This window comes from Anser brachyrhynchus (genome assembly GCF_964034855.1).
Source record: "Anser brachyrhynchus genome assembly, chromosome: 3".
In the NCBI taxonomy this organism is placed as follows: Eukaryota; Metazoa; Chordata; class Aves; order Anseriformes; family Anatidae; genus Anser; species Anser brachyrhynchus.
In genome coordinates, this window is record NC_137696.1 from 4,196,959 (window position 1) to 4,219,895 (window position 22,937).

Below are 22,937 nucleotides of genomic sequence, written 5' to 3' on the forward strand. Positions count from 1 at the left end.
GAATGTGGCTTTCTTGAAAACAGCCTGTCTCAAATTTGCTAAGTGAGATTGGCTTTGAGCTATGAGCAAATTCTATTTGGCTGTTGCAGAATAAAAGGATATGCGTTTGTAATGTCTTTTGATGCAGTCCAGCTTAATTACAGAGGAGAAAGTGACTGGAAATTTTTGGTTGGTAACAGAAACAACTGGCTCAGTGCTGAATTGTGGCTAAGATGGGAGAAAAAAATGTGGTAATATTTTCTGGTTTTATCCTAGAGATGGGTGAGTGGTGTCCCTAGTTATATAAACACACAAGTATCCAGTCAGAGGAAGAAGCTGTTACAAGTATAAACTATGCTTAGTTAAATGTTCACGAACTCCTTTCTTTGGTTGCTGTCTTCTTTAAATCAGGCTTTTTGTATCATCTTTCAGTCTATTTCATTTTTTTTTTTTTATCTCTGATGTGCAAAGCAAAGACTTCTATTCTGGTTGTGTAATCTCTAGTTGTCTTTTCCTGTGTTGCTTTGATCGTCTGTAAGTGGTCCATGTCCCCACACAGGTGAACTGATTCTCAGTTATCACCTGCTTGGAATTCATTCTTGAAAATCTTGAAAAATTGCTTTGTCTTGAGAAGCAGCTGTGGCTTTACTCCTGGATGCACCATTTAAATTTATGATCAAAGATACCAAGAGTTTCACGATGGTATTTGCCAAAGTGTTATTTAAAAACAAATAAAAACCATGAGATAGATACCAAGAGAGAACTGAAATGCAGTCATTTGCTGTTCTGTAGACAGTTCTTGCAAGTCAGGCAGTATCATCCTCTTTAAACAAATAAATCCATTGTCTTGTCAAACCAGAGTAGAGTGCAGTGCTCCAAACAGAAGTTGTCTTAACGAAGTAATAATATCAATGTATATAACAATTCAGTGCTCAGTTTTGTTTGCTAGAAAGAAATGAAATGAATACATTATGTGTAAGTTGAAATTCTTGGGTCAAGTGCAAGTTCTTGACTCTCCTGACCAGGAATGGTGAGATGAAAATTGGAGTGGGTAGCGGAAAAGCAAATCCGGACTTTCAAGGTGCAGAAATTAGGAAAAGTGATCTCAAACAGTGCATCTTTGCTGTTTCACTAAGACTTTTCAATACCTAGAGATCAACACTAGCATCTGTAACTTAATACTTATTTAGTGGCAAGCCTTGTTGTGCCCTGTAGAATTGCCATGCACAGCTGTATCAGTAATTAGAAAGGTCATGTTTTTTCACACTATCATTTGTGAGGTAGTGAAGGATGAGAGAGAATAGAAATTGTGTACTAGTAATGTGTTGCCTTAAGTCATGTGCTTAAACATTACCTAACAAGTGGGAATAAATACTTCAAATACCGCTTTAAGAAGAAAAGAGCAGTATATTAACAATCTAATCAAAATCACAGAATCACAGAATAGTTAGAAGGGACCTTAAAGATCATCTAATTCCACCCCCCCTGCCATGGGCAGGGACACCTCCCACCAGACCAGGTTGCCAAAGCCCCATCCAGCCTGGCCTTGAACACCTCCAGGGATGGGGCATCCACAGCTTCTCTGAGCAACCTGTGCCAGTGCCTCACCACCCTCTGAGTGAAGAATTTCTTCCTTATATCTAACCTAAACCTACCCTCTTCTAGTTTAAAGCCATTACTCCTTGTCCTATCTCTACACTCCCTGACAAAGAGTCTCTCCCCACCTTTCCTGTAGGCCCCTTTAGGTACTGGAAGGCTGCTATAAGGTCTCCCTGCAACCTTCTCTTCTCTACGGTGAGCAATTCCAACTCCCCCAGCCTGTCTTGGTACGAGGTGCTCTAGCCCCTTGATCATTTTTGCGGCTCTCCTCTGGACTTGTTCTAATAGGTCCATGTTCTTCTTGTGCTGGGGGCCCCTGTGCTGAACACAGGGCTCCAGGTAGAGTCTCATGAGAGCAGAGCAGTGGGGGAGAGTCACCTCCCTTGGCCTGCTGGCCACGCTGCTTTAGGTGCAGCCCAGGATATGGTTGGCTTTCTGAGCTGCAAGTGCCCATTGTCAGCTTATGTTGAGCTCTTGTCAACCAACACCCCCAGGTCTTTCTCCTCAGGGCTGCTCAATCCATTCTCTGCCCAGACTGTATTTGTACTTGGGATTGCCCTGACCCAGATGCAGGACCTTGTACTTGGCCTTGTTGAACCTCATGAGGGTTGCACAGGCCCGCTTCTCCAACCTGTCAAGATCCCTCTGAATGGCATCCCTTCCCTCCAGCATGTGGATCATATCAAGCATATGTAAGGAAGAGAATACAGTGAAATGAAGTTCCGTCATGAGCTGTGTAACAGCCAAAAAAATATTGCAGTCACAACCTAAAAAAGTGTCATTGCATGTGGTATAGGGTGCTTGATGATCCAGAAACTGTTTCTAAATTTAAAACTGTAAAATTAAAAAAAAAAATAAAAAATGCAGATTGCCAAGCCACTTTCCACCATCTATCAGCATTCTTGGTTATCTGGAGATGTCCCAGAGGATTGAAGGCTTGCCAATGTGATTCCCATCTACAAGAAAGGCCGTAAGGAGGACCCGGGGAACTACAGGCCTGTCAGCCTGGCCTTGGTTCCAGGGAAAGTTACGGAGCAAATCATCTTGGGTGAGATCACACGGCACTTGCGTGGCATCCAGGGGATCAGGCCCAGCCATCACAGGTTCGTGAAAGGCAGGTCGTGCTTGTCCAACCTCATCACTTTCTATGATCGTGTGACCAGACTGGTAGATGAGGGAAAGGCTGTTGATATAGTCTACTTAGACTTCAGCAAAACCTTTGACACGGTCTCCCACAGTATTCTCCTGGGGAAACTGGCTTCCCGTGGCCTGGACAGATATATTCTTCTCTGGGTAAAGAACTGGCTGGAGGGCCATGCCCAGCGGGTTGTGGTTAATGGAGTTAAGTCCAGCTGGTGTTCCGTTACAAGTGGTGTCCCCCAGGGGTCGGTGCTGGGGCCTATCTTACTTGGGCCTCTCAGCAAGTTTGCAGACAACACCAAGCTAGTAGTGTGGATCTGCCTTGAGGGTAGGGTGGCCCTTCAGAGGGATCTGGATAGGCTGGGCTGAGGCGAATGGGATGAGGTTCAACAAGGCCAAATGCCGGGTCCTGCAGTTTGGCCACAATAACCCCATGCAACACTACAGGCTTGGGGCAGAGTGGCTAAAAGACTGTGAAGAGGAAAGGGACCTGTGAGTGTTGATCGATGCTCGGCTGAGCATGAGCTAGCAGTGTGCCCAGGCAGCCAAGAAGGCCAACGGCATCCTGGCCTGTATTGGAAATAGTGTAGCCAGCGGGAGCAGGGAGGTGATTGTCCCCCTCTACTCGGCTCTGGTGAGGCTGCACCTCAAGTATTGCATTCAGTTTTGGGCCCCTCACTATAAGAAGAACACCAAGGCCCTGGTGCATGTCCAGAGAACGGCAACAAAGCTAGAGAGGGGTCTGGAGCACAAGTGTTATGAGGAGCGGCTGAGAGAGCTGGGGTTGTTCAGTCTGGAGAAGAGAAGGCTCAGGGGAGAGCTCATTGCACTCTACAACTTCCTGAAGGGAGGTTGTGATGGGGAGGGGTTCAGCCTCTTCTCTCAAATAACTAATGATAGGACTCAAGGAAATGGCCACAAGTTGCTCCTGGGGAGATTTAGATTAGATATCAGGAAAAACTGTTTCAGAGTGGTCAGGCACTGGAACAGCCTGCCCAGGTGGGTGGAGGAGTCACTGTCTCTGGTGGTGTTCAAGAAATGCCTGGGTGAAGTGCTACGAGATATGATTTAGTAGCTTAGTGGGTAGTATTGGTGATAGGAGGACGGTTGGACTAGATGATCTTGTAGGTCCTTTCCAACCTTGTGCTTCTATGATTTTGTTGCATATCTTTCTTATAACTCCTCTTATTTCCTCCTTTACAAGTAACATTAATGATTTTTGGCATGAGTTAATGACTTAGGCTTGGCACTTTTTTTTTTTTTCCCTTTGCTGTTTTCAATATGTTTTATTTTGCCTTCAGTGTGCTCTTTTCTGTTGTGGGCGAAAAAGGGATGGGAATGAGTATAGATTTGTAAATGTGATACTGGGCTGCAAGCACCTCTTAGTGTGACTTAATATATTCCTATTGGAAGAGTAAGCAATAGGTCTGTGGCTTACTTGTCAACAGGTCCAGAAAAGTATGTTTTGGTACTGTGCTTAATAAAAAGCTATATTTAAAATAATAATAATAAAAAAAAAAAAGCTAAATGCTCTTAAAACAAATTATTTCCCTTATTTTATTTTCAACAGTTTTTTAAAAGAACAAAATAATAATAATAAAAAAAACCTTCAATGTCTGTCTGTTTTATTTGAGGGATCTGAAATACATTTGCTAATCCATAACCAGAGTCTGCTAGACTTGCCAACAGCACAAGGGAAACTGATGAGAGGGGTTGAGGAAAATGCATGAATCAACTCTGTAATGTGTATGCTAGGAAATCTAATTATCTGATTATTACCGTAGCACTTCAAAAGTGGGGCAGCAAGTCATAGTGACTATGTGATTAGTGAGTCCTGGAAAGGAAAAGGTGAGAAGTGTTATGTTCAAGCTGAGTGCTGTCAGCATATAGCGTCTTTTTACCTCTGCTTTCTTTTCTCACAGTGTAGAATTGGGGATTAGTACAGAGCTAATTCACTTCTCGTGCACGTAGGAATACCTAGTGTGGTCAGCCCTGCAGAAACACTGGCAGAGTGAACATGTAACAAAATCCAAAGTGCTGGACAGACACCGTAGAGCCTGGCAGAGGACGAATGCTGGGTGAAGAGCTGTCCTTCACAGTATTTTCCTCCAGCAATAAGTCACAAGAACCTTTCTATCTTTACTGCATAGCTATTGAAAAGGCTTTTATTTTTCTTCTTTTTTTTTTTTTTCCCCTTATAAGCTGCTGGTGATGTGGCCCAGAAAATAGTGAGGAAGAATGAGTCCTAATGTATTCTAACTGATCAGTGAATCTGGGAAGTTAATACAAAAGGAAGATTTTGTTTGCGTGGTACATTCCTTTAACAGAAAACTGGTAAATGAATAAAAGCTATTTGAAATTAAAAATTGGAATTGGGGAGTGGGGGATCCTTGTGTACAGGGGTGTGCTTCAGGGCAAGGCAGTATGCTGGAACCACGTCAGAGAAACTTGCATCAGTGAAGGATGCCTGGATGTAGGCAAGGAGAACCAGAGGAGAGCAAAGGAGGCTCCAGATGCAAGTTCTTCCAAGATCTCAATGGAAGCTGATGGAGTGTTGCCAAGTCAGGAAGGAAGAGTTCATGATATATATATATTTTTAATCTCCATTCTTCTTTCTATTTTTAGTAAGGCTTTTGTAGCAGCAGGGAGAGGATGGAGCTGCAGGGCTGCCCTGTGCTGGACACAGCCATCTCTACAATGGACCCAACACAGAACATAGATGAACCTGAACCCATCAGTGCCACCGGTGGAGCCTCAATGAAAACATGCACAAGAAAGGGTAGAAAAAGCTGAGAAGGAGGAATAACACAGCCACAGCAGTAGGAAGAGGAGCTCTGTGGTGGAGTGGTAACATCCCTGATACGTTTGCAATTTAGGAATAACCAACAGTGTTGGGAGATGTCTGGAGTGAAGTTGAAAAGGGGAGAAAAGTGTTATTTCCCCCGCCCCCCCCCCCCCTTTTTTTAAAAGTGTTTTCTTTGTTTCTCAATACCAGAATCAGTAATTGCATGATTGTTAGTTGGAATTAAGTGAAGTTCCCCAAGTCTAGATTCACAGTCCTATGACAAAGAAGATCAGGACCTCTTCTTTTTAAGATACGATAAATGGGGATAAATGAACATGGCGTGGGATAAAGGACGTGGTGTGCAGCTGGCTGTTATGAACATCTGAAAAAACATGAAGGAAATAGGACTTCAGTGTGGCAGCCTTTGTTCCTGGGAAGGTACTTTTAGAAAATGATGCCGGGACAGGTGCCGAGTCTCCTTTAGAGCAAAACGGGTAGAAGCAAGGGGGAACTGAATATTCCTGTCACAGTAAAGGCTGTGAGAATGAAATGACTCTTTCTTGAATGAGGTCCTTCTGGGCAGCCTCAAGTGTGATGGGGAATTATCCAACATGCCTACTACGGAAAAAAGTGCTCTTTTATTTTATCCTTGGTAGAAAGCAGAGCTCATGCTTCTTACTTCGAGGAAGGCAACAGTTACCTCACAACCCCACTCCCTATGCAAAATCCCTCACAGGCAGGTCTAGTTTTACGCTCGCTTTTGCTTAAGGGACTCTCTGAGGTAGGAGAGAGGAGAAAGCAGCTGGAGGACGCCCAGCCCGAGGCTGTCCCCTTCCCCTCCGGCCCGTAGGGCCCAGCCTGGCCGCCATTTCCTCGCAGGCGGCGCCGCGGGCACCACAATCTCTCCCCAGCCCCTCCGCGGCCGCCGTTTTTCCGTCAGCCCCTCCCCGAGCCCCTTTCATAGCAGCGCCCGCGCCGCGATTGGCTCCTTCTCTTCAGCGGGGCGGGCCTTTCCCCTCCCCGCCCGCCAATCGGCCGCCCCCTTCCCCTCGCGACGCCTCTTCCGGTCGCGTCGCCGGCCGCGCCCAATGGGAGGCCGGCGGGGGGGCGGGACGCCTCACCCTCACCGAGGCAACGGGGCGGCCGGGCGGTTCCGGGTGCGCGCGAGGCCGGCGGCGGCGGCGGCGGCGGGTGAGTGCTCGGCGCCCGGCCCCGCCCCCCCCCCGCGCCCCCCGGCCGGCCGTTAACGGCCGCGCGGGCCCGCGCGCTGCCGGGAGGTGGGGGGCGGGGCGGGGAGCTCCCCCCGGTGACGTCACCCCCGCGAAGGGCGGAGGCCCCGCCCCCGGCAGGGCGTTGCCATGGCGACCGCAGCGCTGAGGCGGCCCCTCAGGAGGGCGGGGTGGGGGGGGGGTTTCCCTGGCGGTTTTTCGCAATAAAAGTTGCTTTTCTGCCTTTTTTCGTGCGTCTCTGTGGCTCCTCGTTGGTCGTTGCGTGCTCCCCGTGGCTCACGTTGCGCTCGGGGCTCTGCTGCCCAATGCCCTCCCGCCCTGCGTTACCCAGCCCCTGTCAGAAACGGAAAGCTCTAAAACACGAAAAGCGCCCGGAAATGAAAAGCCCCAAAGCACGGAAAGCTTCCCCAAAACGACCCCTTTCACGCGGCCAGGGCTGAGACGGAGCCGTCCCCACGGGCGCCCCCTCCTCCCCTCACCTGCCTGTAGCCGTCGGTGTGTGTCAGTACCTGCGGGCGTCTGCCCCGCAGAGCAGGGAGCTGAGCTCCACCTCCCCCGGGGGCGCCCCGCGTCCCCTCTGGGCTCTCGGGCTGCCCCTGGGCTGTGTGTGTGTGACAGGCACCCGCGCTGGCTGCGACGCCCGCGCTCGGTGACTTTGTTTTTCTGAGCAGCCGCCTCGGATTTCGGCGCTTGTTGCTTTTTAAATGCAGTAAGTGCTTCGGACTGCTTCGTTAGGGTTGTCACGGTTTGCGTTCTTCGCGTGCCTCCACCGTGTCTGTAGCTGTGCGTCGTAGTTCTGTAGTGAGGGGGGGTGAGGTCGGGACTATCGAGCGTACGAGAGGCCAGCAAAGGGAACAGATCAATCTCTCAAGGCAGCCGTAAAGGGAAAGGCAGGCTCCGACTGGAGCTTAGAGAGTGGAAGCAGCAAGTTTGGGAATGATACTTGAAGAAGGGTTTGGAGTGGACGAGATTTGACAAAAATTAATGTAGAAGGATGTTAATGAGATGAGTTTAATATACGTTGTCTTTTGAGCTTACTGTGCAAACTCTGCAACTGCCTTGCTTGTAAAAATCAGCACATCCTCAAACCAAAGTGCGTGTTAACGCCTAATTGGGATTTTCAGTCTGAAGCTATACTATTATTTAGGCTTTAAATAGCATCTGTATCTTTATTTTTAAAAAACATTTCTCTCCCATCTTCATTACTGTTCCTACCACCGTACTATTTTTCTTCTATTTCTGCAAGAATACGTGTTCCATAATTGCCCTTCTATCATTTTACTTCAGTCTTTGTAGTTCCCCTCTAGGTGTGTGCTGCAGTAAGATGCAGGAAAGTGGAGTTTGTAGCAAACAGACTGTTTCAGGTCACCTCCTGTACCAATGGCTGCTGGAGCTCCCTTGCTTCTTGTTAGCAAAAAAGGAAGTAAATTGTGGTGGTTGTGACGTTAACTCGAGCTCTGAAGTCTATACACGAGACTTACAGTTGGATGTAGTTTATAAATTATTTTACTCCTTGTAGAATCTGTATGTTGTTGAGGTAATTAATTTTGTATGAGTATATGTATTTATATTTACATAAGTAAACATAATTATTTGTATTATTATATGTTTAGAAATATATGAAGATAAATATGCATATTTAGCACCTAAGAGAAAATGAGTGGAAAGAAGTAGCTTCGTAGAAAGCTGTGCTAATTTTCAATATTGCAAAGAAGGCTTTGGTAAACCAGTAAGTTTGTCCTATGCCAGTGCAGAGTGTTGACAAACAACATTTGCATTGTTATGGCTGTTTAAGCGGAGTGATATTTAATTCCTGGAGTGAGCTGTACAGCATTTGCAAAATTTGTGGTTTAAATCCTACATATTAAACATCCCCTATTCACTTACTAGTGTTTTTAGGTTACAAGTAGTCCCTTTAGAGGTGGGAGGGGTGTTAGACATCATACTGGAATATCTTGATATGTTATCAGAGGTCTTCATCCAAACATTACAGCGACATGCTTGTTCGCTTCCTGAATTAATCCGACACGTAGAATGTGCTTTCAGTTTACCAGCTGAACTAGAGGAATGATAGTGTCGTTATTTGTCTGTAGATAAGAGAAGCAGTAAATACAGCAAATTTATTTTCTGACTCTTGAGGAATACAATACATTTTTCTGTACTACCATTTGGGAGCTTTTACTTTTCTAGAAAATACTGTCGGTTTTTCCATGAACTTTCTATAAACATCAAATTCTGTAAACATGTTAAGGGTTAAGATCCAAAAGCTAGCTAAAAGAATGGGTTTACTAAATTATTTGACTTTGACTTAAGCGTATTGTGGTTCATTAATAATCACGGTAGCTGTTCTTTTTCTCTAGGCAAACTTTCCTTCACTGTCTTGGGCTTATTTGGCATTATTTTTAGAAATACTTCGCAATTAAAAAAAATATTCCTTTTTTCTTTTTCCCCTTTAAATTAATGGAGAATAATAAGGGGAGGACGTAGAAGGCTATGGAAGACTAGGAATGAGTTCATTATAGGATCTTAAACAGCTATTTCTTTCAAAAGAAAGAAAAAGATAAGGCATTGTTTTTATTCATATGCTGCAATTCTGTGGAGAATGTGTTAATAATTTCTGATAGACTTGAATTTGTGTTAATGTATGTTTTCTACATCACCTATATAAAATAACACAAAATCATGCAGGCAGATGCCAGCACGTGATTTCAGGATAGGAGGTTATGCACATATCTGTACATACCATCTTTTAGCTTTTGCTAGCGTTGTTATAATGATGCTTAGGACTTTTCACATGAGAAGGGGATGTCACTTTTAAGAAGTGTGAAGCATCATTGCATTTAAAACTAGTTAGGCATGTTGGGTGGAGAAATATGTTGTAATGTTGAATAAAAGAAGACCATGGAAAGCAGCTTTCTCAGTCGTGTGCAAGCCTTTGATCAGCAGTTCCCTAGAACAACTGGAAAGATTATTAGGTTCAAGTCTCTTAAGGGGAGCTTAAAGGCTGATTCCAACTTCCAACATGGACTTTTCCAACTGAGTTGGTTATCTTAAGTCATGTTAATACTGCTAGCTAGGCAAGAGGCAGAACTTAGAAGCGCTCCTTTCAACAGGTGTTCTCGCCTTGTTTCAAACCTGTCTTCCAAAAATTCTTTCTGATGTTGATATATATGAAATATGCCTCTTGGAAATCAGTATCTAACATTTGCATGTGATTTGATTTTAGGATGATTCCTCTCCAGAATTTATTTTTGAATGGAAGCATGCTCTTTTCCAGTAGAAGATGGTGATCCTAACGTACGATCATGGAAAAGGGGATAAGTTCGATAGAAGTATTACCTTCCAAATCATCTCAGGTTACAGCTGTAAAAGTGGTGGTCAAAGAGCCCGAAACAAAGCAAACCCAAAGAGGGAAACGAGTGGGATTTGTGCTTGTTCACGCAGGTAAGGTGCGGAAACATAACAGCTGGAATGGAAATAGTGCGTATACAGACTAAATATCAACTGAAGTTTTATATTGGCTTTGGTCTGCTAGTATGTTAATGAAACACATTTAATGAAATGATGTGAACTTTGGATGTAAATGTGTGAGTGGAGAGTTTGTTTGGAAGTTGCATTGGCTGGAGAATCTTGGGAGCTGGTACTAAAAATGTAATTTTTGGTGTTCTGAACGGTTTGTGTGTGTATATACATATTTATATATATAAATATATGCATTTGCTCTTTGTCAAAAAAATCCTTAAATTTCACAGTTATAAAACATCAAATTCTTCAGTTACATCTGCTGATAGGGAACCCTACAAAATGTGAGAGAGGTCTATTTCAGTCTGTTTCTTTACCGTACAGAAGGATCAAATAGAGCTCTTCGATTACCGACAATTTTTTGTCTAGCTTGTCCTTAAGCATGTCTAGTTAAGACTTTCTGAAACCTTAGGCAATGTGTTGCAGTATTTGACTCTTTTTACACTTTGAAGGTTTTCTCCAAGTCTATTTTTTTATTGTGTTCTTTTTAAAGTGAATTGTTATTTATTCTTTCCACATGTAACAGAGGTCTTCTACTCAGATGTGATATAAAAATGATGTACTATGTGTCTCTTGTTCATAAATAATTTTTAATAGGTTCCTTCTTAAATACTGTTAGTCTTGAAAATATGAATAACGTTTACATCTGGCTATATGTTTGTTTTTAGCTGCTGAAATCCTTCAGGCAAAAACCAAAAAGTCTCCATGGTGCTTATTCTGGGTTGATATTGGAAGACCCTGGTATTTTATTTAAAGAGCAGATTGAAATGATCAATACGTTGCTCTTTGCTGGGTTATTTTGCTATTTAAAAGTCCTTTTTTTCATTGTTAGAAGTGTTAAAACTGATTTTATTAGAGTTTATCAAGGCTGGCATTACTAAAGGTGAGGAAAGGGAAGTTGAAATCAATACAAACATGTTTGTCAAGTTAAAAAAAAAATGGAAACTAAAGGTCAGTGTGCTAATCTTGTCTGCTGTTTTTCTGGTACTGTATTGAGTCAAATAGTGGACACTGATAAATTTCTCAGGTATGGAAATAGGGGACAGTGGCTAAAACCAGGGCAAAATGGGTAGGTGTAGCAGGATAGGCATAAAGACTGAAAATGAGAAAAAGTCGAAAAAAGTGATCCTTATTTCAGGGACATCTTCTGGTTCTAAAACTGGAGTAATGAGCTCTAAAAGTGTAGCATAAATATGAGAAAATAAACAAAATAGTAATTGGCCAACGTACAAGTCATGAGGAAAAGGAAAATTGGAGTTTGACTTAAAAAATTGGAGTTGACTTTTTTTTTTTTTTTTCCCCACATGAATGGAGGTTAAATAAAATAGCAGTGCTGGAAATCCTCCAAGAATGAACAAAACTGGAGTTGCTTCTAGAGTGTTTATAGGAACGGATTATATGACACTGAGATTTACACCTGTGTGCTCTGTACTCTATAAGTGTATTTGAATGGCATAAAGTTGTCAACCACGGATACAAAAAAGAAATGCTAATGTAATCCAGACACCTTCTGTTTGCCCATGTCATAATTCTTGCTTTGAAGTATAGACAGTAGTTTGATAAGTAGTATAATCTCTTTTTCTTTTGTCTAATTGTAGGTGCAGGTTATCATTCTGAATCCAAAGCTAAAGAGTATAAGCATGTGTGCAAAAGAGCTTGCCAGAAGGTATGTCTTACCATCCCCACAGTCTTGTACTGGGTATGTAAGAAGTATACAGGGAGCACTGTCCCTTTGCTATAAATAGGCATATTGTGGTTTAGCTACTCAGAACGTATGTGTTGCTAGAGGAAAAAATGGAGCAGCAACAGTTAACGTGATGGCTGTACAGAGTCACTACAGTGCTTGGCCCCAAGGTGCAGAAACTTTGCTATTTCGGTGGTGGCAAATAAAAGACATCAAAGGAATGGTGGAGAACAAACAGGTAAGCTCGCAGTAGTGCCTTCACAGGATATTCTTACAGCTTCATGCACTGCTTCTGTGGTTCTGGGATTACCAGAGCTGAACATGATGCCTGGATCTTTCTTTCATTAATATCCACACTTTTTGGAGTTTATTTAAGCTCTAGCATCCAGATTACTCCATAGATATAGGAATTTCTAGAATTCCTTTCTTCTTGATAGCTCTTAACTTTTTAATAGGAGGAGAGGTAGAAACAATGAAAAAAAAACAACCAACCAACCAAAAAAATCCTCTTCCCAAAGTTGGAAAGGAAGAAATGGCACGATTTTCATTTCTATGGCAGTACATATAAAAATATATATTTATTATTTTTATCTACCTTGAGAACTTGGCTTTGGAGCTGGCAAGTCTTGTACACAAAGTGTTGAATAAGAAGCTGGAATACTGATCTTCAAAATTCATAATGCCTTTTGCTTTCTTCACGGAGATGGAGCTGAGGAGCCTGGCAGGCTTTTTGGAAGTGTTTCAGAGCTGGAATCTAATAATTAATTAACACTTCATCTTTACAGTTCTGTTGCTCAATCCTAATACAAATCTAATTTTTTAATGAGAAGCCTCAAAAAGCATCCAAACCTAACACCAGCTTCATTAAAGTTGTACATTAGCCCTGATGATAGTAATTTTTCAGCTAATTATGTGTGGAAAAGAGGTTGTTTGCTGTTGAATTTGTCTAATTGGAGATTCTGTTTGGTTCCTTAAGCTAGGTAGCCAACAAAAATAATTTGTATGAAGAGCAAACAGTCATGGGTTTGTCTTGCTGCTTAAGATGCAGCCATAGCTGTTTTCTGGAGGTTACCTGAGGGCCCAGTATGGATCTGAGATGCAGCGTTAGGCTCTAGAACTCTTTTTGTGTGTGTGCATGCATATAAAATCTGAAGATAACTTTATCGTATATGATATGTTTTTATGCATTGTCTTTTAGATGAGTTCATTTGTTGATAATGTTCAATTTCATGATCATTACCATGTGTGGTACTAGGGATTGTTGTTGAATCTTGGAAAGAAATTAGAAACTTCTTGACTGAAACATTGTGTTTGAGGAAGTCAGGTATGAGAATTTTTTTTGCTACAAATATGAGCTTGCAGGAATCTGCTACTAAATGCAGTGTTGGAATGTCTGAGGAGTAAAAAGCCATCGGATCTGCCCTCACATGGTGCATGGCCGTGATTTCCTGCGTATCTTGTTTTTCTGTCTTCTTACATCTTAAAGTAATTTGGTGAAGATTCTCTTTTGTACAGGACTAGGAAAATGTAGGGCTTAGCGATAAAATATTAGAATTTCCTAATCATCAACTGAAAATTCTGTTTTACAGGCAATTGAAAAGCTACAGGCTGGCGCTCTTGCAACAGATGCAGTGACTGCAGCACTTATAGAATTAGAGGTAAGAATTTCTGACTACTAATGTATATCTCAGGTACATTGTCACATTTTTCTGTAGGAAGGTACTAATTCAAGGGGGGAAGGTACTAATTCAAATGGGAAATCTACTGAGATTTCCCTTTTTGTGTCTTAAAGTTAGTTATCTGTGCAGATAGGGAAGCTATACTAATTTTATCTTGCCTTTTAATTCTTTTTTGGAATAAATGTATTTAAAGACTTCTAAAATTGCCAAGTGAATAAAAGTTCTGTACTTGGTTCAAATTGGTTTTTATCTCAGGTACGTTTTATCAGATAGTCTTTAACAATTAAAAAAAAAACGATTAAAGATTTATCTAACCCTTTTTAGGGAAGTTCTGACTTACAGGTGGACTGCACTGGCTCTGCTTCTTAGGTGGGGAAAAATCATGCTACTGGTAACATTGGCTGACTAGACGTTCTAGAATAAGTTCTAATTTTTTTTTTTTCTCATTAATATCTCTCACAGTTATGTTTAGTTTCTTCAAATTATAGTCAAAGAATTTAGATGTAGTTAGTCCTTAGTAACTGTATTAATGCTCTCAGGTAGCAATTATATTGATGTAACTGTCTCTGATGTGCTTTCCTGGATTGTGTTATTCATACCTTTTTCAGTTCTTCAGGATAACATTGCAAAAGTGATTGTATAAATCTAAGGTTGCTTGTCTCTGTCCAATTAAACGACTATTAGAAAATGAAGTAGGAATTTTAAGTTCTCATTTGTTCCACATCATACTTGAGCTATGCACTTGAACTAATGTAAATCATGAAGGCTTTTTTTCTTATATTTTTACTTTTTTTCCTCTATGATCTCTGTCCGATAGGATAGGAGACTAGAAGCAGGCTGTTTGGCGAAATACAGCTTTTTGTAAAATTATCTTTTTTTTCTGATTTTTATGACGAGCTGTGTATAGAAGAGTAGGACAAGTAATGCTTTTATTTAAAATTGATTTTTTATTTAAGATACAAAGAATCAATAATTATAAGGAGATGAGCAGCTGTTTGTAAGGCATTTGGAAGAGTCTCTTTTTGGAATGGTGAGATTTTACAGCATCTGACTTTAGTGAATGGTCCCTATGAAATAAGGAAAAGGGGAGTAAAGCTAAAAGAATTTCTGGGATATAAATGAGGAAGCTTAATATTAATGATTGTCCCAGGTTCACATATCCCTCATGGCAGTGATTGTTTCATCCTCTCCAACTTCATTAGTGAAAAAGGGAAGGTGATGTGAGTGTTCAACTGTAAAAATAATGTCCTGGTTTGGGAATTTATTGTCAGATTTGAGAGGATTAGCAGTGGATTTGATCACACATATGTTTAGAAAGTATTAATTAACATAAGTGATAGGGTCAGCGTGAGGCACGCAGTATGTACTTCAATATGCGTTAGGCATGCCGACCAGGTGCCGAAGCTTCAGTCACACTTTTAACTTGGTGAACTTCTTGACTTTGAACACTACTCCAGGTCTCCACTGAACTGTTCAAATATGCTTTCATGTGCTATCTTACACATTAAAATAGATCTAGGTGAGAATAAAAGATAAATTCTCTGTAGAGGAATTATTTATGATGCACATCTATAAGCTAACTGAATCTTCTGTTTTTCTACAAGATTGTTTTGTGATTCAGTTCCCTCCTTGGTGGAAGAAAAATTTCATATTTTGTGTTGTGATTTTTATTGTGTTCCTGAACTAAGTAGAAGAAAACATATTTTAAGAAGCTTAACTTAAAAGCTATGTATCTCCTTGCAGCTGTGCCCAGGGTAATTATTTTCTGTTTTTGATATCCCTAAGAAAATCTTTTGCTGTAATAGATTTAAATATTCTGAAGTGATATCTATAAGATGTTATGGCTTTAAGATGAAATTAAAACATATTTAGGGAATTAATCCGATCAGCAACCTTTTTCTTCTTTTCTGTCCTGCTACTGCTCTGGTGATGCCTGCAATCATTCTACTTTCTGTTTTTGTAATTGTATTAGGTAGTATTTTAATGTGTACTGTTGTACAAAACCTGTTTTTTTTTTTTTTTCCTTTTTTCCTGTTTTTAAGATTAAATATTATTTTGTTCAGGCTATTCTTCCGTTGTTCTCAACAAAATTATTGGCTTTCATTTACTCATTAAGTGATCTATATAACTTCTTAATTGTGTGTCATTTTCTTTTTTATTGTGATAAAGAATATTGGGTTTGGGATTTGGGCTTCTTTTAAATTAAACTTTATGGCTATGCAGTTAGGAAGAATCAAAGGTATACTCAGAACATAAAATGGTGTGTTTTGCAGTGGCAGTTTTTTGGAACTGGTATGAGAAATTCCAAAGTGTTAGACTGTCAGCTTTGAAAATGTTGGAAGGTTTGTGTCTACTCATATCTCATGGTGAACACCACCTCCAGAGATGTCCGTCTTTTCTCTAGCTGAGTCTTCTGTTTTATTTCCAATTCTTTTCCTATTCCTGTCTGGAAAACAGAAACTGCATGTGGCAAACCAACAAAGCAAACAGAGTAAATTTTCTCTTTCATTATAAAAATTTTTAGGTAAAAATGTAGGTTTGTGTGTTGACTGTCTCTCTTGTGAGCTATCACTACTCTTTTTTATGCAGAAAAAATATTGACATTTTCATCAAGTACTTTAGCATTTCGAATTGGGAGGTACATAGTAAAAAATCTGTATAAAAACAGTTTTGTTTGTTTGCATCTGCCACTGCAATACAGATTAAGGTAAAGAACAACAAAATTTTGTATTACATGATAACAGATTCCATCGTGGAATACTGTTTCAAGCTTCTTTATATTTTGGTTGCTGGAGAACACATTACAGTGAGTTTATCTGAAATATTTAATCTCTTTTACAGTTCTGTAGAGTTTTTAATGCTGTATTCCAAAAATCTGTAGTCTTTGCAAGACACACAAATCTTTTCATGGAAGTGTCACAAAAGATTAATTTTTTTTCCCCTCAGTTCCACTCAATTACACAACTCCTATTACACAGAATTTCAGCTAATCCAAGAGGCATCACTTCAAAGACTTGTTGAGGCGCAAGACTTGCTCTTGATCTTTTATGAGCAAGCTGACAGTTTGCTTGTGGTATGCTGTCTGTTTTTTGTTTTATTTTTGCAGGCTCCAAATGGAGAATGAACAGCCTTTTTTTGTTGGACTTTGAATCTCAAATGAAATAGTGGATAGATTAAGATATAATGCTAATAGTTTTTTGAGAAAAGGTAGATTACTTTTACAAAACAACAACACCTGACCACAATACTGTTGAAATAACTTCACTGGTCTTCATAAGCATCAGCTGTATTTCCTAAGTTGATTAAAGGCAGTTACGTTTTCCAGTTTGTGAACTCTGTCATTGCAGAGAAACAAATGAACAGGTTACTTCCTTCAGCTTTTGGTAATAGAATGGATATGGACAAGGTGCTTCATAAAAGTCGTCATTTACACTGTATTCTTCTACAAAGACATGAGCCCAGAATCACTTATTTTTGCGATCTTAGTATCAGCCACCATAGGAAGTCTGAACTTGCCTTGAAAAACAAAAGGATTTGGGCAGCTTTTTTTTTTTTTTTCCTTATGAAACGTGCAGTTTTCAACAAAACCACATGCTGATTGAATTTATGGCTGGCTGGAGAAGTGATGTGCAATTTCAAGCTTAGAGTATAGAGCAATTCAGAGGGTCTACTGCTCAAATATCAGAGACAAGAGCATAAGTTTGTTGTAAAGGACGATGAAGATATTAAAATTTCTCTATGTGTAGTCTAAGTTAATACGATGTGTACATTGCTTGTTTCTTTAATTTGACTTCTGTGGAATATTATTTATGGACATCATTTAAATTCGAAATTAATGTGATTGATGGGGAAGTGGATGTCACATTTTGCTTTTGATCTCCTTGCTACTAAAATTCCTCTATTTACTTTGCTTGTTTTGTAGCCTCAATTCAAAGAACGCAAAGCAAAATTTTGCAGTGAAGTAGTTTACTCCTTGTTGAATTGTGGTTGGTTTTTAAACATGATTTATTAATTTTATAGTAAATAAGATTTTGGAATACAGAATCTTAGTCCCAAGGATATCTTTATAAAGCTGAAAGCACGATGCCGGCAGCACTGTTGTGGTAAGGCAGTCACCATAGATGAACTTTAAATGGATAATGAACTGGAAGTTGTTAATTCTAGTTAAAAGCATTGCTGTGATGTTTTGCAGCAGAGTGACTAATGGTAATCTATGACAAAAGTGTTCTTTAAAAACATTTTAGCTGACTTAGTTGAAAGGGACCTGACTCATCCTTGTAGACTATTACTTCTTGTCACTGAATTCCCACAGAAAAATGAATTTTAAAATTGCAGTGTGTAGAAAGAAATGGCTGTAGACTTTGAAATCCTTTTAAAAGTTGCAAATAAACCTTGGCCTAAACTGTAGAAAAGATGAATGGAATCCTCTTTAATACATGTCAAAATAGAACATTTTAACTATTTGCCTAGATGTAATTCTGGACTATTAGAGTTGAGTAACATCTTCAAGCGTTCCAACTTTGACCGCAGCTGGAAACTTCAGCATGCCTGTGATTGCTGCCAGAACATTTTCAAATACATCTTGAAATGAAAAGGAGTCTACAAATGAAAATGATACCCTTGGTATGGGGTTAACCCAAGATGGGCTAACTTTTGAAAATTAAATTATTGTTCCACATCTTAAAGCTTTGTATTATCTCTTTACTACAGTTTCAAGTTAGAGATACTTCAGTGATGGTGTAATTGCTGTAGTCTAGTATTTTTCACAAATTCGAAAGCTTTTGTTTTATTAAAATGCTTTGAATAGACACTTGTTTGTCTTTTCTCGCATTTTTTACTTTTGTGTAGTGGTAGGGCTTGCTGTTAGCTTCCAAAGCTCGTGCTGTTTTGCTTGTTTATCTGATCTTTTTCTGACTGCTTAGAGATACAAAGGCTGATCTCTGCTTGTGTTTTTTAAATACAAGTAAATACCTGAATATACCTACTGTTACAACTTTCTTTTCCTTCTTTCCCTCCCTCCCCCAAGATGGGTACAGCTTGGGGAATCAGTTCTTGCAGTTCTGGAGTAGCTCAGTTTATTTTTTGCCTTTTGAAAGCATGCACACTTCTGTTTTAATAATGTTTCCACATTCCTCAAAGGCTGTGCATTTTCATTTTAAAACACTTCTTAATTTTCCTAGATTGTATTCCAAAATTTGTTTATCAGTCTTGATATCTTTTGGGCAGACTTTGCAGAGATTCATGTGTTTCAAAAAGAGATGTATTAATGTGTGGTATTTCACGTCCTTGTCTATTCATAGATGTAGGTGTGAATATCTGTTTCCATTTGTTGTAAAGGTTTTTCCCTGCCTCATTTCAAAGGCTTTATATCTCATCTCATCTCAAAGACACTCCGGTAGGTGTCAGAGATTCCGTGCTGTTCACACCCAGTTCCTGCGCTGTCTAAAGCTGTTATCAGATCAGCTTTTAGGTTTGTGAAGTTACAGAGACCACCTTTCTCTTGGCAATTCTGAGACTGCATCTTAACTGAGTGCAGTCTAATTGTAAAGCTCCACAGAAATTCTGAGCAGGCCCTTGGAATTTGCTCTTCATTTCTTTTTCACTGGAGAAGTCGCTCAGGTTGTGAATGAGCGTACTGGTAAGACTCCGTAGTTCTGAAATGAAAGAGTTGTGCCATCAGAGGCACCTTCTGTTTTGTTGGTTTAGATACCCTATTTATCACATACTATGTGACATTCTCATAAATATTTTGTAGTATTCAGAGGGGAGAAACAGGTGGCATTCGCTTTGTCTTGAGATCCTCTCGATAAGTCATTTCTTGGTGCATCCTCGATGTTGTGCAGGGAAGGTGTTATTCCAAAGCACTTCTTGATTTTTAGAAATAAACCGAACTAGTGCTACTATGTAGCCTGTTTTTTTTTTTCCCCTTAAACTCTCTAAATTATTACGTGTATCAGATAGTAGGGAGCTTTGTATCTTGCAGGCAGGAGGATTCTAGACAGAGTAACCAGGATTTCTCTTCAGATAGGTCCTCCCTGCTCCCCTTATTTGGCTGTGACATCCACTTTTAAGGTAACAGCTGTCTTTGCTTTGTGGCTGTAACAGATCTATAGAACACAAAATTCTTGCTCTTTGCTAATGTTTTTGAGTATAATGTACTGAGCAAATGTTTTTGGAACAGAGCCTTAGAAATTAGTCTCCAGACTTGCAGATCTCCGTGCTCCAATTACCCGAGAGCAAGGAACTTGGAGAGCTCTAGGAGTAAGCACAGTTCATCCTAATGCATTCCTGTTTTTCCTTTGTCCTCCAAGAATTTTTCACTGTTTGCATTCAGATTCCTTCTGTCACTTCGCTGCTCCTTTTGTTCTAAAACTTCACTGGCTTAATTTTCTTCATAGTTGCAGTCTGGCGAGCAATACAGTTGGCTAAGCCCGCTCCTGCTCGGCAATCTTCCCCCTTTCCAAGACCATCATCTTGGTAGCCTTCCACCTTTCCCCCTTTCTAGGGAAGGTTATTCACTGTGTGCCAAGCTGCAAGTGTTTCAACTTCTCTCCCACTTTACTTCTTTTCTGTGATGCATATCTGTCAAAATGAACAACACAATGAACGTACACAATGAATTTGAAGATCTGTTACGGCATGAGATAAAATGGGATGGGATAAAATCTTGTGCTACTTCTTGGATGCAGAAGAAAAACAGACAATAAAGATGAGTGGTGTAGAATTAACACGACGGAGATATTACTGTCTGTTTAATGATTATACGCTGATCATGTATTAATGATTCTCCACTGTTACCTTTAAGCATAAAACTCCAGTGAGACTGCATTTTGATAACTGTTTCCAATATTAATGTGCTAAATACCTTATCTCTGTAAATTAGAATCAGTACCTTGCAAAACAGGTTTTGTATTTACTCATTACTGTTCATTTGGAAGTTAACAAGAGTTCTGACTTGCTGCAAAGTTGTTTTTCATTTCTGTTCTCCCTCTTTAGTTTCCTTGCATTCATTGCAAACTAGCGTGTGCAAAAAAGAGCCAATTCTCTTAACATTTAAGACAGAACTTTGTTTCCAATAGATGTGTTTCTTGATTCTGCATATATTACGTGTATTTGTAACATTATGGCCATCTAATTTCTATGATATATTTACATACGGTCTAGACAACCGTTTTATTTCTTACGTGAGGTTGTTCTGCTATTGTAATAAAAACAGATATAAAACTCTGAAAGCATGCAGCATCTCTAAAATGTTATTGTTTGAACGTTCTGGCCTGTTTTCTTTCTTCATCTTGTACTCAGTTTTGTGCCTGCATATGGAAAGTGGGGGTTATGTTGACCTGACAGTGAGACTTCTGGACTATGCCACTTTAAAGCTTTGTGATTTTAAAATCATGGTGATGCTCCGAGGGAACGTGTAGGCAACAATTCGTACTTTTAAATCTAGCATGCGACACTTCTTGTTCGACAAACTTAAGTTTTCAAAAACTACAGAAAACTCTAATAAAAGATGAGTTAGTTTTTAATTAGGTAGTTTATTAAAGGTTGTTCCATGCTTTATGTGAAATATACCTTTGTTATTCAGTAAACTTCCAGACCATGGTAATGACTGTCCTTGTGCTAGCGTTCAAATAGGAATTTTGCAAAGTGAATTCTTTTTATTGGTGCTGATTCCTCATTTCTGTGTGCAAGGCTGAAATCACAGTCTTATCATCTTAAGGAAACATACAGTTCTGTTTTGCTGCTCCACCATACTTGAGAGTTTCAGAAGTAGACCGTGGTCTCTGTGGAAGAGATTTTTACTCATCTTGTAAAGCTGTTGCTTGCATATAAATGATTATCTAAATTTGTCGTGTGGTTATTATTTATAATAGCCCATTATTACACTTGAGATGTATCACACTGAAGAGGGTATAAGGTATCTACGGTAGTAATTTGAGATGACCAGTGCAAATTTCTCCTCTTTGTTCTTGTGGAAGATTGAAATACTGCAATAAGAAATTGCGCTGTACAAAGACCAGTGTCACCATATTAGTTATGCAAAGGTCTTAATATAGTCTGTTATGGATGTGGCCTTACAGTGTTTTATTCTTATTTTTAGGATTCTCCTTTTACAAATGCAGGAATGGGGTCTAACCTAAACCTTCTGGGTGAGATAGAATGTGATGCCAGTATAATGGATGGAAAGTCATTAAATTTTGGAGCTGTTGGAGCACTGAGTGGTATGTTACTTACGTATTGTAAAGCTAACTACTGATTTATGTGCAAAGATCAATCTTGTTCTTTTTTGTTATGTTTTTGGAGGGGGGTGGTAGTATAAAATACTTCCCTGTTTAATAAATCCTTCTCCCTTTAAGGGGAGAAGGAGGCATTCCTGCACCCTGAAATGCTGCTTTGTGTTGTTGCAGTGTGTTATCTTGTTAGTTGACTGATAATCCTTTGATGCAGAATGATCACGTGATAAAGTGTTCACCAATGGAGTTAAATTTGCTCAGATGGCTTTGGAGAATGAAACTTTATGATATGATAACTACATATGAAAATGCAATTATCTATCTTTCTATCTACGTATTAAAAAAAAAAAAAGAACACTAGCATTTAAATTCCACTTTATATTTGTTTTTGTTATCTGCCTCTTTGGGGAATTTACTGTTACATGATTCAGTCATAAGGTTACCTGATAGTTGGTCTCTTAGTTAAATTGGTCAAATTAGGATACGAAGGAACTGAGATTTCCTTTACAGTGTCAGAAAGTTACATAGATTGCTAGCCTCGAAACCGAAGCTTATTATTTATTCTCGAGAATGGGTTTAGCTATTCATCTGTCAAGCTGTTTGCCTGCAACATAAAATTTCTGTTTAATGTGGATTTTTTTTCATTATAAATTTTCTCACATGAATAGTTTCATTTGGATTATTTTTTTTGTGAAACTATTATGAGGTTTGATAAATATGCATACAGGACTTATTTAATCTGAGAAATAATGTGTTTTTCTTCTCCTTTTTGCCTAGCTTTACCTTTCATTACAAAACAAATATACAGACCCAAATAGGGATTGCTGAGCTCTTTCCCTAAGTATGTTCAACAGCCTTAACTGTTACTATTGAATAGCTTTTCTGACAATGTTTCAAGCTTTGTTCTTTATCCTAGAATAGTTCTAAACTGTGGTAATAACTTCCTCATGTAGATATAAATCTAAAATAAATAGTGAAATGAAGTGTTTCAGGGCTTGCTTGTTACAAAAAATATCCTTCAAACCATGGCGAAGGAGAAAATGAGGCAGTGAGAAAAAGCTAAACCTGAATCCTATAATCCCTGTT

General features: G+C 39.7%; 1 protein-coding gene across 1 annotated transcript in view; it reads left to right on the top strand.

Annotated features, from left to right (window-relative positions):
• Positions 1-6,757: 6,757 nt before the first annotated feature.
• Positions 6,758-22,937, top strand: part of TASP1 (taspase 1) — an 83,760-nt gene continuing 67,580 nt past the window's right edge. Inside the window, 5 exon segments of the mRNA XM_080587162.1 lie at positions 6,758-7,441; positions 9,959-10,176; positions 11,853-11,920; positions 13,528-13,596; positions 21,719-21,839. Of these exon segments, the coding sequence (XP_080443288.1) occupies positions 10,038-10,176; positions 11,853-11,920; positions 13,528-13,596; positions 21,719-21,839 (397 nt within the window). The 5' untranslated portion in view covers positions 6,758-7,441; positions 9,959-10,037.